The sequence below is a fragment of the Dromiciops gliroides genome, chromosome 6, assembly GCF_019393635.1.
Source record: "Dromiciops gliroides isolate mDroGli1 chromosome 6, mDroGli1.pri, whole genome shotgun sequence".
Classification (NCBI taxonomy): Eukaryota; Metazoa; Chordata; class Mammalia; order Microbiotheria; family Microbiotheriidae; genus Dromiciops; species Dromiciops gliroides.
The window spans coordinates 10,113,685-10,128,507 of NC_057866.1; the positions used below are offsets into that span (position 1 = coordinate 10,113,685).

Sequence of the window (14,823 nt, forward strand, 5' to 3'; positions counted from 1 at the left end):
CTCACGCAGGCGCCGACGCACCCGGAGCCAGGCCCCGCCTCCCTCTCCCTCGAGTCAGCGCCAGCTCGAACGAGCGACTTCCTGCCACTGCGTCTTACGCTCGTTCCGATTGGCTGAAGGCGGCGTGCGCGTCTGTCTGCGTAAGCACGCAGACTGCGTGGTAGGACGAACGTGCGCGCCCCTGGCTCCTAGCTCTCTTTCTGGTCTCCATCTTCGCCGCGGCGGAAGCAGGACTAGCGTGTCCGAGGTGAGTGCACGGCCCGAGGCCGGGGAAGCCGGGAGGCCGAGGCACGAGGTGGCCCCGGAGCCCCCGGCCGTCGTCCGGCCCGGCCTTCCCCGCCCCGACCTCAATCCTCTGCCCCTCCCAAGCCCCGCTGGCCCCCCTGCCGGGGCCGCCCCGCTTCCTCCCGGGCCTCAGCCGCCGCTTCTGTCTCCCTGCAGTCGCCACCATGCAGCTGTTTGTCCGCGCGCAGGCTCTACACACCCTCGAGGTGACCGGGCAGGAGACCGTCGCCCAGATCAAGGTAAGCGAGGCCGGGCAGCCCCCGAGGGTCAGCTTCGGGCCTTAGTGCTCAGTCCGGCGCCTGCCTCTCCCGGGGGAGAGACCCCCCCCACCGGGCGGTGCAGAGGGGCGGGAGGGGCTGACCCGAGACCACCCCACCCCCCAGGCCGCCGCCCCCGGGATGGGGGCAGCCCCGAGCTCCGCGGTTCTTGTCTTACAGGCCCATGTGGCATCCCTAGAGGGCATCGCCCCCGAGGATCAGGTCCTGCTTCTAGGTGGCTCCCCGCTGGAGGATGAAGCCATCTTGGACCAGTGTGGGTTGGAGCCGCTGTCCACTCTGGAAGTGGCCGGCCGAATGCTAGGAGGTAAGTGGCACCGTGGCCCTGGAGACGCTTTTCAAGTTATAAAGCATTTTCGTTCCTTTTGCTTATCCTCCTGGCCAGTGACAAAAAATGCAAAACAAATTCTCCCTTTTGCCATCTCCTGCTGGTTTAGCTCCTCACCTCTCTGTCCTGAGGTGTGCAGCACTCGTTTCATCAAAATAGTAGCAAGCTTATTTTACCAACCTGTCAACCCTGGGAGGGGGAGGTATTGTTTTTGCACTTTGCAGATGAGGAAACTGAGATACTGAGTTGAAGTGGGTCTGTCCACTTGTAAGAAGTATATGAAGTTGAACTTTCTGGTCCCCAAGTCCCATCACTATCCACTGAACCATCTTGAACGATGGTTGGTCATTGCATTGATCAAAGTTCAAAATTGTTACTTTTTACAAAGGGTGTGTTAACAGTGTAGGTTGTTTTCCTGGTTCTTTTTTTACTCAGTTCCTGCCTAAGGTCTGAAACAATTTAATTTCTTAAAGCATAATGGCATTCTGTTACATTCGTGTGCCATAGATTTGTTCAGCCATATCTCAGTTTGTGGATCTTTCGACCACAAAAAACTGCTTTAGGTAATTTTTGTACATACAGGTTTTTTTCCTCTTGCTTTGATACCTAGATCTAGGCTTGTGTTGGTTTCCTTGGGTTTCCACCTTGGGAACATGATCGAGCTGTAAGTGCTCTCCAGATTGGCTGGACCAACTCATAAGTCCATCGTTGTGCCTCTTCTCCCATCATCTTTTCAATTTTGCCTATCTCAAGAGTTCACTTTGCATTTCTAATGACTAGTGGTGTGGGGCACTTTTTGGTTTGAATTCCTTTGGTTCTGCTTCTTCATATCCTTTGACTATCATTTGGGGAATGGTTGTTAGTCTTTTTGGTTTTTGTTTTTTAGTGAGGCAGTTGGGGTTAAGTGACTTGCCCAGGGTCACACAGCTAGTAAGTATTAAGTGTCTGAGGCCAGATTTGAACCCAGGTACTCCTGACTCCAGGGCCGGTGCTCTATCCAATGGTTGTTAGTCTTAAGAATATGAATCAGGGGCAGCTAGGTGTCCAAGTGGATAGAGCACCGGCCCTGGATTCAGGAGGAGGACCAGAGTTCAAATTTGACCTCAGACACTTAACACTTACTAGCTGTGTGACCCTGGGCAAGTCACTTAACCATGATTGCCCTGCGGGAAAAAAATAAGAATTTGAATCAGTTCCACATGTAGCTTGGTAGTCAGATTTCTATTACTGAAACTTTATCAAGATTTTTTCACCAGTTAACTGCTTCCTCTCTTGCCTTTGTTGTATTGGAAGTTTGTGCAAAAAGTTCTAATTTATAAGATCGATATTTTTTGTTTGTTTTTGTATTTTTAGTGAGGCAATGGAGGTTAAGTGACTTACCCAGGGTCACACAGCTAGTAAGTGTTAAGTGTCTGAGGCTGGATTTGAACTCAGGTCCTCCTGACTCCAAGGGCCGGTGCTCTATCCACTGCGCCACCTAGCTGCCCCTATAAGATCGATATTGTCCATGTTATCTTGTTCTCTTTATTCCTTGTTTGGTCATGGCCTTTTCCTGGAGGTTGTCTCTTGTACCTCACGTTTGTGATTTCACTGTTTTGTACCCTTTTCTGATGTGATCTTTAAGCAAATACTATGAACACTTAGTTCCAGTTGCTCATCTTTGGAGCTTGCTAAATGCTTCATATGGTAACATTTAGGCCTTTAGTCAAATTGGTGCTTCTGCCTGATTCAGAGTATTTTATCCCTTCCATGGGGTTATTGTGCAGTGGTTATTGGCATTGACTAAGCTAGATCTATGATCCCCATGAACTCAGTTCAAGGATCTTTAAGCCCTTTAACTCCTAAGTCCACGAACTTTAGTGGCCTATTTTTGTTTTTTTTTTCTCTCTCTCTCTTTGGAGGCCTCAAAAACAATGGTGAGAAGGGCAGCTAGGTGGTGCTGTAGGTAAAGCACTGGCCCTGGGTTCAGGAGGACCTGAGATCAAATTCAGCCTCAGACATTTGACACTAGCTGTGTGACCCTGGGCAAGTCACTTAACCCTCATTGCCCTGCCCCCCCCCCCCCAAAAAAAAAAGATAGGGAAATGGGTACTTTTGGAACTTTGAACTAAAGGCTAATTTCTCACCAGATTTTGCAGTTTTGCCACTGGTTTGCCCACTGACCCTTTGGAAACTTATTTATCTCATTTCCCCCCTCAGGTAAAGTCCATGGCTCTCTGGCCCGAGCTGGAAAAGTGAGGGGTCAGACTCCCAAGGTGAGTAAGGGTCTGGGTGGTACTATTTGAACTTGAAGCCACCCTGCCCATTGAGGGGGGAAGGGAGGGAATGTTCAAGAAGGCTTAGACCTCTTAGGCATTGGCTGGCTTGATGCTTCCCAGGCATAGTAAAGGAATTTCACTCCCTCATCTCCATTCTCTGTTTGCTTCCTTGTGATGCCCCTCTCACAACTTGTTTTCTGTTTTAACAAGACAAAGCTTTGGGAAGGCAGGGACAATATCTTAACTATGTGGGGAATAGACAAGCCTTCATTACTCATTTTGTACAAAGTGTAGGGGATTAAAAGAACAAGAGTCCCCTGCTCTTTGGCTCTCATATTAATGGTGCAAAGTGAACCTAAGTCCTAGGCAAATTATTCTTAATTGACTCTCCCACCCCTATGAAGATCAAGCATTTAAATACCTAGAATTTACACTCATTCTCTTCTTCCAGGTGGCTAAGCAGGAGAAGAAGAAGAAGAAGACAGGGCGGGCCAAGAGGAGGATGCAGTACAACAGACGATTTGTCAATGTGGTGCCCACCTTTGGCAAGAAGAAGGGCCCCAATGCCAACTCCTAGGCCTGGGTAATCTGTCCTCAATAAAGCCACTATGACTCTACTGAAGAGACTCTTGAACTGTTTGTGTGTGTGGGGGGGCAGGTAATGAGGGTCAAGTGACTTGCCCCCAGGGTCACACAGCTAGTAAGTGTCAAGTGTCTGAGGCTGGATTTGAACTCGGTCCTCCTGAATCCAGGGCCAGTGCTTTTATTCACTGTGCCACCTAGCTGCCCCCTGTTTTCTATCCTTAAAGGTGGGGGAAAGAGTAGAAAAACCAGGGAACTAACAATAGCATGGAGATGATTCACACTGGTGAGGGGTTTGCTATGAGAAAGCTGTCCTAAAGCTTTCCCGAGTTAGGTTATTTCCTGATATTTGTATTTCTACACTCACCTTTGCCAGTTTTTGACAGATTAGTTAAAAAAACATTAACAAAACAGGGGCAGCTAGGTGGTGACCTTGAGCAAGTCACTTAACCCCAATTGCCTCAGCAAACAAAACAAAAACATTAACAAAACAAAGTGGAGCCCTGCTCTACAAAAGTCCAATCCAGTATCAGTTACCCTGGACAACCCACTTCTCAACCTAAACTTCTAATTGCTAAAGCAGTCAGATTTGTTTTACCTACTTCAGTGGGAAAGGTGTTTTGTTGATCTTAAAGCAGTAGGGAAATGGGAGCAATGGAGCTGGGAGAGAGCTGGCTTCATCTGGTGTCCTCACTTCTGCTCCCTCCGTATTGAGAAAGGGCTGACTTGAGAAGGTGAGTTCCACAGAAGGATGTTGGGTGCACTTAATCTACTCTATTCCGATGTGGTGAAAGGAAGGCTAGAGTCTTAAATTAGATTTGAGTTCAAATCCTAATCCTATTAGGCTTGACTTAAGGGCGAGCCCCCAATAGCCTATTTAGTTGTATGGCTATGTCAGCAAGGATCCAGATCCAGGACTCCTGGCACTGCACCGGCCTTGGAGCAGCTGATGGGTGACAGGAATAAGTCTTTAACCAGGTTTATAAGATTAGCAAACTAGAGTGAGGGAGCTGTTAACACCTGAAAAAACATGGGGGAGCGGGGTTAGTGGACTGCAAGTTGAACATGGAATTGCTGATAACAGGCCCCAGGAAAGTCTCACTGTCCCCAGTCTTGGCTGCATCAGTTTAGGAAGCCAAGAAGGCTGAGGATTACAACTATTCACCAAATTTTGGTAGCAGAGAACTAGAAACAATTGGCGCCCCCAGATGAAGCACCTATTCAATAATATGTGAATATTTGTGTTGCTGCCCAGTCATATCAGACTGGTTTTCTTGGCAGAGAGTGGTTTGCCATTTCCTTCTCCAGCTCATTTTACAGAACGAGGAAAACGTGTCCAGGGTCACACAACCAGTAAATGTCTGAGGTCACATTTGAACTGAGGTCTGAGTCCAGGTACTATATCCAACGTATCATTAGCTGCCTGTTAAATGAATGTAAAAATCCTAAGAAACCAAGGAGGGCTTCACGTATGAAACCTGAAGAGGCAGGAAGGCAGTAAGCGAGATTACAGCAACATAAATTGTTAGGCGCCCAGGGTTAAGATCCCGGCGACCTGCCCCTCTCCTGGGAATGAACGCGCGTGCTCCCAGACCCGGTCAGTTTCATGTTTGATACAAGGGAAAGCTCCGGGGGCGCGCAGGCACGTCCAGGAAGGGACATTCGAACTGCTCTCCGTGGTCCCAAGGGTGGACACGGGAGGTCTGGGCTTCTTTCCCAGAGCGTTTCCCATCTGAGAAGGCTTTCAAAGCCCGAGGTCGGAGGCTCGAACGCTGGAGGGGATTCTGGTTAAGTTCTGCTGGGAATGGGGGCCACCCCCGCCCGTCCGCGCTCGCAGCGCCAAGGAGCCTGCTCGATCCCGCCCACCAAGCTTCAAGAGCCAATCGGAGCGCGGCGGAAGGGCGGAGGCGGGGCTTCGCACGACCACGGAGCTAGGCGTGGCGCCAGCGGAAGTGTCAAGAGACCGGGCGGAAAGCAGCGGGCGGCACTTCCAGGCCTAGCCAAGGCTGTTGCCATGGAGCCCGCGGGGCTGTGCGGCCAGTGTCCCCCCGACGAGGCGAGGCCGGCACGCTACACCTGCCCCCGCTGCAACGTGCCCTACTGCTCGCTGCCCTGCTACCGGGCGCACGGAGCGTGCGCCGAGGCCTTCTACCGGGATCAGGTGCTGGGCGAGCTCCGCGGCCGCACCGCCTCGCCCAGCCGTCTGGCGGGCGCTCTGCGCCGGCTGCGGCAGCAGCGCGATGCCGAGGCGTCGGAGGAGCACCAGGGCCTGGGCGGCCTGTGGGAGCGGCTGCAGCCCGCCGAGAAGGCGGCCTTCGAGCGACTCCTAAACAGAGGCGAAGCCGGCCGGCTGCTGCCGCCATGGCGGCCTTGGTGGTGGCGCGGAGGGGCGCGTGCGCCGCTGCTGGAGGAGCTGCGCGTGCGCGAGGAAGGCGCTGAGGAGCCCGCACCCCCGCCTGATCCTGCCCCCGCCTCCCAGGACGTGCCCGAGCCCATGACTGCACCCCCACCCGTGCCCAGCAACATCCCCGCCCTGGCACGTCTCAGCGGTGGCCGCGTGCCCTCGCCCCTGCTGTGCTTCCAGCTGCCCAACGTGCTCTTCGCCTACGCGCATGCGCAGGGCCTCTACCATGGCGGCCTGGATGACGACCCGGAACTGCTGCCGGACCTTTGCTCCACCATGCTAGGGGTGGCAGGCGCACTTGGCGCCCGCCAGGCCTTCCGCTCCACACGCGAGGCCCTGCACGCAGCCGCGCATGCGCTGCGAGCTGGCGCACACCCGCCAGGGCCCTTGGGCGCACGGGGCGCCATGCGCGAGGCCGCGCGCCTTCTGCTGGGTGAGAGCGCGCTCCCTGGTGCGCAGAAGGGCTACACGCTGGCGGCGCTGGCGCAGATGGCGCGCGCATTCGGGCGTGCGCGCAGCCTGGTGCCGGCGGGCGAGCTGCGTGAACGCCTCTACCGAGCGCGCAAGAAGTGCCAGTACCTGCTGTCGTGGACCAACGAGCACGAGGACGCGCTCACACCGCTGGCCCTGGACTGCGCCCACGAGTACCGCGCAGAGGAGGAGGAGGCCGGCCGGGTGGAGACGCTGAGCGCAGAGCTGGAGCGCCTGTGGGGGGGCCCGCGCCCCCCAGCCCCCAGGACCCTGATCCAGGAGCTGGCCTAAAGGCGCCCCCGCCCCTGCCCGAATAAAGCCCCCTGGAGACTGAGTAGCTCCTGTGTGTGTGTGTGTGTCCTGCCCACCCCACTCCACCCCCGGCGCAGGGAATGACCACCAGACTGCACGAGGCCTTGGGCAGAGTTCTATTCTGAGGGTCCCCCTCCCCTGGGAGGAACCACAGTGATTCCCGAGGCTGTCCAGCCCCAAAGGGGGCCCCCAGGGCCAGAGGCATCCCCAGGCTTGGAGTTGGCCCGAGACGCTGGGGGCAGTGGGTGGGTGGGCATTTCTTGGGAGGATCGAAACCCAGTCTTTTAAAAACTGGCCATGCTGTCTAGGAAGGAGAGCAGAGGGTGGGTGCCCCAGCCTTGTTCCTTCGTCAGTAGACATAGGGCACTATACGGTAGGGCACCCGAGCACAGTATTCCCGCCAGGCCAGGCCGTACTTCTGGAGACACTGGCGCTCATCCCGGTCCTCTCGGTGCACCAGCAAGATGGTAAAGTAGAAAACATAGAAGTAGGGAAGCAGGTGTGTCACCCCTGCCAGGGGAGGGGGATGGCTTCAGTTCCCATGGGAGGTCATCTGAACTCTCACTCCCTCCTCAAACCCTGTCCACCTCCCTAGCCCCCCTTTCTCCACTCCATCTGGAATCAAGAGTCTGAGGCCTCTCCCAGTGTACCCATCTCACCCTGACCCCCGGCAGCCCAGCCTTTCTTCTCATCTCAGCCAACTCACCGCAGGGCAGAGACCAGGCCAGAGCCATGATGAGGTCTCCGAGGTAGTTGGGGTGCCGCACCATACCCCACCACCCTGACACTAGCAGGCGCCGCCCAGTAGCTGTGGGGATGGTCTCCAGCCCTGTAGTAGATGAAGGGAACCGGAGGTCAAATGCAGAAGCCCAGACTGTCCCAGCACACTCCGCATGTCCCTAGGCCCCGACTCACCAGCCACACTGGGGTCAGAAGGGTTCCTCCGAAAGGTATTTTTCTGTGTGTTGGCCCCACGGAAGATAAAGTAGCCAATGGCTGTGGGAGTCAAAAGGCCAGAGGTGAATGGATCTGAGATGAGTCTTACTCCTGGCCCAGCACCGGTTCCACATGCCCCCGGAGCAGCCTCAAACATCTCCAAGCACTTCATTGTCCAGACGAGGGTACCAAGGCCCCCCAGTTAGAACTGGGACGAGGATCCAGGTCTCCCAATTCCTCTAAGCCCTTCCCTGTTAACTAACCAAATAGCAGACAGATGGCCCCAGCCACAGGCAACTCCAAAGACTGGGGATGATTCAGAAGGAACTGGGCTTGAAGACTGTAGATGAAGGGGACCCAGGCCAGGTCCCCAAAAGCCAGCATGAAGCCAAAGCCGTCATGGATGATGTCCATGGTGGTGAGAATTGCCTCCTGTTAGGAATGGTCATCAGAGTCTGAGAGAATTCTTCCCCGCCCCCATGTGCCTTGTACTGCCTCTTCTAGGCCATGCTCCCTACATCCCTTCCCCAAGGATCATCGACCACCCACCTCCCAGGGATCAAATAGGACGGTGTCATTGTTACTGTTAGTAATTATAGGGCCCCATCTCCATTGTGCTCACCTCATTCCAGAGTGCGTCTACCACGTAGAGAAGCTGGAAGGCATTGACCAGCCCCATGGCCAAGGACGGCCAACCCCCCTGGCGCTCAGCCTCACGCAACAGCAGGGCCAGGTTAATCAGGGCCTAAGCAGAGAGGAGGAAAGCTCAGCTTGGGTTGGAGCTGCCCTGACCCCAGTCTGTTTCCTGTAGTGTAGTCAGCTCACACTTCAGACCCTGAGGACCTGCTCTAAGCACCCTGGGCTCAATCCAAAGGCATCAGGAAAGAATCTGGCAGCCAAGGCCCAGAGTCAAGAAGACCCGAGTTCAGATCCAGCTTCAGACACGGACAAGCTGTATGATCCTGGGCAAGTCAAACAAACCTTGTCTGCCTTAGTTTCCTTAACTGTAAAACGGGGATCCTACCAGCACCTGCCTTTCCTTAGCTGTGCCTGGCACAGGGCAGGCCTGTGTAAGTGTTAACTGTTGTGATGGCCCCAGGCTGGACTGCTCATCCCAGCACTTTATCTCCTCTGCTCTGGAATTTCTCCCTGCATTCTGTCCCCACCTCCACCTCCTCTCCGTTAATCTCCTTTTCCTCCCCCACAAATCCAGTCGCAACAGGACAGATCATCTGAATGTTACCAGAGCAGAGGCACGGGAGGCACATTAGGAAACCCGAGGCAAAGGGCACCCGGCTGAGATTCCTATGACAATTGTGTGGCTGAGTTTATGATCACTGAGGACGACATGTTGTTTGGTCCTTTTGGTTGTGTCTGACTTGTGACCCCGTTTGGGGTCTTCTTAGCAAGATCCTGGTTGGCCATTTCCCTCCAGCTCATTTTACAGACGAGGAAACTGAGGCTGCCAGGGGAAGTGACTTATCCAGGGTCACACAGGTAGGAAATGTCTGAGGCCAGGTTGGAACTCAGAAAGATGAGTCTTCCCGACTCCAAACCTGGCACTTTATCCCTCTGTGGCACCACCTAGCTGAAAATTCCTCAGCCCTATAACATGCCCAAGCTCACTCAGATGTTTTAAAGCCTTCTTTGGCCTCAGTGTTGGCCCGAGCTAGCCCTTACCCAACCAATCATCCCTGGACGAAGCTCACAGAAATACTTGAGGTCAAAGGATCCAAATCGGGGGTTGAGTTCTCGGCCAAGGAAGAAGTCATAGATGATGTTACCTAGAACAGGAAGTCAAGGTGAGGTGTTTACTAAGCACCTGTTCCAGACCCCACTGAGGGTCCAGTCAGTCTCTGTCCCTCCAAGTGACTAAGTCACTAAGGTCTCACCTGAATTCCCCCCAGGGGCAAGGGCAGAGGGGGGCACCGTGAAGGACTTGACATAGAGGAGGAAGCTGAGGACGAAGGCTAGAGCTGTGGCTGCAGAAGCCAGCGGCAGGAGCAGCTCCGAGAGGCTTCCCAAGGGCAGACCCCCTGCCAGCCCCAGCCCCACCAGCAGAGTTGTCAGCCCCAGGCACTGGAACCCTTGAAAAGAAAGGGGGGGGAGCCTCAGGACAAAAGCCTATCCTGCTCAGAAAGGCCGAGCCCAGCTCCGCCAGCACCCTCCCCCCAAGGTCCAGGCCCACAGCCATCGTGGAAGTCTGCCTCTCCACAGTTCTTGGGGGCCTAACCAGGGCACCTAAGGCTGAATGAGAGGTGTCTTATGTGGGGCAGTGTCTCAGACACAGGATCTGCACCTATTTTGAGGGGGAGTCAATACCTAAGCTGGGGTGCAGGCCACTTTCCAAGGATGGATTCCCCTCCTGGCCTAGGAGTAGAAGCCCATCTTACAGAGGGGCAATGGGGGCAGGGAAGGCTGGGCCTGTACTCCCCCCAACCCCCTTTCTTTGGCACAGAGTGTGGCCAGGCCTAGTTGAGGAGATGGGATGAGTGAGTCTAGGGAAGGGGTAGATTGGCACCATTAATTGGATATTGCAGGTGGCTCTTGTCCTTCAGCATCATGCCTTTAGATACCTGCAGAGGACAAAAATCAGCTCTGAGGACCCTGGCTCCCTCCACCCACATCGGCCTGATCGCTCTCTTCCTCCTGGGCTCTGCTCCTCACCTTGCCTATGGGCAGCAGGTACAGTGTGGCCTGCAGCCCCAGCCAGAGCAGCAGCAGCATCAGAGCCCATGGATTCCAGAAAGCAGACGTTGGGGGCAGCTCGGAGGGCAGGCTGAGCAGGCTGCAGGGGCCCGAGTGGCAGGTGAGGAGCAGGTAGAAGAGGGTGACAGGGAGTAGCAGCAGCATAGCCACAGTCCCTGCAGGGAGAAGCAACTCCAGAGGCTCTGTCCTGCTCCCACGGGTTCCCACCCACACCACCCCTCTCCTGCCAGCACAGCCCCTTACCCAGGGCTCCCCAAACTCCAACTGCAACAGCCTGTCCTGCTCCCCAAGGGCCCTCCCAGCCAACCCAGGGCTTTACCAAGGGCCCCCTAAATTCTGGACACAGAAATCTTGCCCTGCCCAGGAGATCCACCTGTCTCTGTCAGCTGGCCTGCCTCCTTACCCAGAGACCTCCAAAATTTAAGCTCCAGCACCCTAGCCCTGCCCCTCAGCCTGTCTGATCCTTACCCAAGGACCCCACCCCCCACTGCCCCGCCAAAACTCCAGCTGCAGAAATCCTGCCCTGCCCGGGAGATCCACCAGCCTCTGTCAGCTGGCTCGCCTCCTTACCCAGGGACCCCGCTTCCAGTTCCTACCCTGCTCCCCGAGCCGGTCCTATCCTTACCCAGGGGCCCCCCGAATTCGAGTTCGTCCGGGCGCAGGGGAGTTTGCTCATGAGCCATGGTTCTGGATCTGGGCCTGAGAGAGAAAGACAAAGGGCCCCAGGCTAAGCGAGGCAGAGGGCGCGGAGGGGGCAAGCCGAGGACAGCTGACAGGCAAGTGCCCGCCTCCCCTTTCGCCCTCCGGAGAGCTGACCCAGCGGCTGCTGGGCAGGGGCAGGGGCTCCTCCGCACCTCCCAATCTCCCCGTCCCGGCCCCTGCTCATCCCTGCCTGGCCACCCTCCTCCCACACCCCTGCCTCCAATCCTCGGGGCCCTGGTCACCCGTCAGCCAATCGCCGCCCGGTAGGGGCGGAGGCAGGGCTGGGCTCCGGACCTGCCGGCCTCGCCGTCCGGCTGAGATTGGTGGGGGTGAACAGCGCCCCCGCCCCCAGGCCCGCCCCGCACCTGCTCCTGCCAGTCCTTCTCGCTACCTGCGTGCCCCGCTTCGGGCTGGCCAGGTTGGTCGGCCGGGCCGTCCATCCGGACCTGAGCCGAGCTCCCCGCTCCCCGCGCCCGAAGGGCAGCCGGACCGGGGCAAAGTGGCCTGGGACGCCGGACGGAGGTGGGTTCGAACCCTACCTCTGACATTTAACGCTGCCGTTTGACATTGACACTAGACCCTTGACATCCGGTAACTGCCTCACCTCTCCCCGGCTCGGGTGGCCCATCGGTAAAATGGCGACGTGCTCAATAGAGCGCTGGGCCGGGAGTCAGGAAGACCCGAGTTTAAATCCGGCCCCAGACAGTTACTTGCAGTGTGGCTCTGGGCGAGTCACTTAATCTCTGCCTCAGTTTCCCTACGCGGTGGTTGCGGGGATCAAATGAAATAATCATTGTAAAGAGCGCTGCTCTTGGCACACAGTAAGGGCTCCTTTCCCTTCCCTATGACCGTAGCGGGCAACGCCATTGGCCTGGGCTCTCCATCCGCTCTCACCCTCAAACCCCACATGATGCCAAGGGCTCTCGATTGCACCTTTGCGGCACCTCTGATGTTATCACTTTGGCAAGGTCTTCCCCTCCTCGCTGACGATGCTGGGAAGTCCGCCTGCCTCCAGCCTCTCCCCACACCAGTCTGCCTTCCTCCCTGCCACCAAAGTCATTTTTCTTTTAATGTTTAGTATTTTATCCTCTCCGCCATTATACATAAAAACAATTTTGGGGGCAGCTAGGTGTCACAGTGGATAAAGCACTGGCCCTGGATTCAGGAGGGCCTGAGTTCAAAGCCGGCCTCAGACACCTAACACTTACTAGCTGTGTGACCCTGGGCAAGTCACTTAACCCTCATTGCCTCTCAAAAAACAAAAACAAAACCAAAAACCCCCCAACAATTTTTAACATTCATTTTTAAAACTGAGTGCCCAATTTTCTCCCTTCCTCATTGAGAGGGCAAGCAATTTGACAGGTTATTCATGGGTAGTCATGCAAAACTGATTTCCATATTAGTCATGTTTGTGGGGGGAATACAACAAAAAACCTTCAAGAAAAATGAAAAAGTACTACCTGTATTCACACCCCATCAGTTCAAAGTGCAGGTCTGATCATGGCACTTCTGGGGGGTCAAATACAAAATGCTCTGCTTGGCATTCAAAGCCCTTCCTAGCCTAGCTGCATGACCCTGGGTAAGTCACGTGCCCTGTCCAAGCCCATTTTCTCATTTCACAAGCAGGAAGCATTTGGTTCTTGTCCCATCCCTGCTCTTGGGGAGGGCCTGGTAGAGCCTCTCTGAGCTTGGGCTTTGCCTATTCGGCCTTCAGGAACCCAGAGTCACCACCTCTTCAGAGGGGGACGTGGTAGACTCAGTGGGACCTGCTGTGCTCCCCTTTCTTTGGCTGGAGAACAGAGTGTATGTCATTAGCCCTGTGCCCAGCACACAGTAGCTGCTTCATAAATGCTTGTTGACTCCAAGGCCGCCCTTTCTGACCTGTAGAGAAGCCTCCTCACCAACCTGAACTCAGAGCCCTCTGTATTCCAAGAGCTGGCCAGCCCCCCCAACCCCCCACCCCCACTGAATGAGGAACTTCACAGCCTACCGTCTTTTCTCCCTAAGGACTACATTGAAAACAGAAAGACAGGCAAGCATCCCTAACCCTCCACAGCCACATGCCTATGGTGGCAGCTGGCATCGATCTCCCCAACTGCCTGGTTATTTGGCCTGTTTATCCTAATTAGATTTTTCTCCCTTTACACTGTAAGCTGCTTGAGGACAGAAACTCTTTTCACTCTTGTGTTTTTGTTCTTTTTTTTGATGAGGCAATTGGGGTTAAGTGGTTTGCCCAAGGTCACACAGCTAGTTATTGTTAAGTGTCTGAGGCAGGATGTGAACTGAGGTCCTCCTGAATCCAGGGCCGGTGCTCTATCCACTGTGTCACCTGGCTGCCCAAAATGGATGTTTTTGGTTTTTTGGTTTTTTTGCAGGGCAATAGGGGTTAAGTGACTTGCCCAGGGTCACACAGCTAGTAAGTGTCAAGTGTCTGAGGCCAGATTTGAACTCAGGTCCTCCTGAATCCAGAGCTGGTGCTTTATCCACTGCGCAACCTAGCTGCCCCCCACTCTTGTCTTATTACCAGGACTTGGCACAGTAAAAAGTCACTGGACATACACACAGACACACACACACACTCAAGCTCAAACATGGATTAATGGAGCAGATTGATAGGTCTTCCCTGAATTAGCTTTCTCATGGGGCCGAATCACTGACTGGAGAAAGCAAAGGTCAAAACGGAAGACAGAAGGACCATGAAACCTTAGAAAGGTGCAGTGTAGCATTATGATCATGGTAGCCTGACCTCTTCAGTGACAGTAATGGGGAAAACATTGAAAACAGACCGAGTAGGGGCAGCTAGGTGGCGCACTGGACAGAGCACTGGCCCTGGATTCAGGAGGACCTGAGTTCAAATCCAGCCTCAGACACTTGACACTTACTACTGTGTGACCCTGGGCAAGTCACTTAACCCTCATTACCCTCCCCCCCCCCAAAAAAAAAAAAAGAAAATATAGAGGAAAAGACATTGATGTGGCTCATCATTTCCCTGGCCAAGCTGAGCCAGTGCAAAGCAATGACCACAATGAGGAAGCACAAACAGCCCAGAAGCCACTTGATCTCCTTTCCAAGTGGAGCGAGATGGTGGCCAAGGGCAACACGGCCTCATCAGACAGCAGCAAGCTTGTAGTGGGGCCCAGGAGTGCCAGACCAGCCGGAGATAATTTCCAGATGAACTCCCCCAAGGGGCCTGATCCAGTCTCGCCCTTCAGACTGTGAGCCTAGGGTTGTTTTTGCCTTTTCTATTGCCAGTGTTTAGCCTAATGCCCTGCCCGCTGCTTGGGGCAGCTGGATCTGGAGGAGGCCGGGCTGGGCTCAGCCTCCAGTGCTTTTCTTGGGAGGTTTCCCAACATAAAAGCATCACATGCTCCTAGAGGGCATTGGGGAATGGAGGAAAGCAGGGGGGCATCCTGCTGTGGAGTCACAGACCAGAGGATGGAAGATGGAGGGGGTCCCGCAAAGACCGAGGAAGCTCCAACCCCAGGTCAGCCCATAAGGCCCTTAGCCCCACAGAGTGGCCAGGCTTAGGCCCTGGAGTCAGGGTCCATACCCTCTGCTCCT

At 55.0% G+C, this 14,823-nt stretch overlaps 3 protein-coding genes across 4 annotated transcripts; 2 read left to right on the forward strand and 1 right to left on the reverse strand.

Moving 5' to 3' along the window:
• The first annotated feature begins 96 nt into the window (after window positions 1–96).
• On the forward strand, window positions 97–3,763 carry FAU (FAU ubiquitin like and ribosomal protein S30 fusion). The gene is made up of 5 exons (XM_043971814.1): window positions 97–247; window positions 442–524; window positions 723–867; window positions 3,088–3,143; window positions 3,598–3,763. The coding sequence occupies exons 2-5, from the start codon at window positions 450–452 to the stop codon at window positions 3,721–3,723; spliced, it is 402 nt and encodes a 133-aa protein (XP_043827749.1). The 5' UTR covers window positions 97–247; window positions 442–449; the 3' UTR covers window positions 3,724–3,763.
• Window positions 3,764–5,645: 1,882 nt separating this feature from the next.
• On the forward strand, window positions 5,646–6,940 carry ZNHIT2 (zinc finger HIT-type containing 2). Its single transcript, XM_043971812.1, has one exon. It carries the CDS (start codon window positions 5,743–5,745, stop codon window positions 6,892–6,894), a length of 1,152 nt encoding a protein of 383 aa, XP_043827747.1. The 5' UTR covers window positions 5,646–5,742; the 3' UTR covers window positions 6,895–6,940.
• An 82-nt stretch (window positions 6,941–7,022) lies between these two features.
• Window positions 7,023–11,885, reverse strand: TM7SF2 (transmembrane 7 superfamily member 2). Of its 2 annotated transcripts, none has more exons than XM_043969889.1 (11): window positions 11,867–11,885; window positions 11,186–11,259; window positions 10,519–10,715; window positions 10,373–10,427; window positions 9,744–9,938; window positions 9,532–9,635; window positions 8,474–8,596; window positions 8,115–8,283; window positions 7,831–7,911; window positions 7,622–7,744; window positions 7,023–7,425 (listed from the first exon to the last, which is right to left on the reverse strand). In XM_043969889.1, exons 2-11 carry the CDS (start codon window positions 11,241–11,243, stop codon window positions 7,265–7,267), a joined length of 1,266 nt encoding a protein of 421 aa, XP_043825824.1. In that variant the 5' UTR covers window positions 11,244–11,259; window positions 11,867–11,885; the 3' UTR covers window positions 7,023–7,264. The 2 variants fall into 2 exon arrangements, with proteins under 2 accessions (XP_043825824.1, XP_043825823.1); XM_043969888.1 differs by lacking the exon at window positions 11,867–11,885 and adding an exon at window positions 11,415–11,433.
• Between the last annotated feature and the right edge of the window lie 2,938 nt (window positions 11,886–14,823).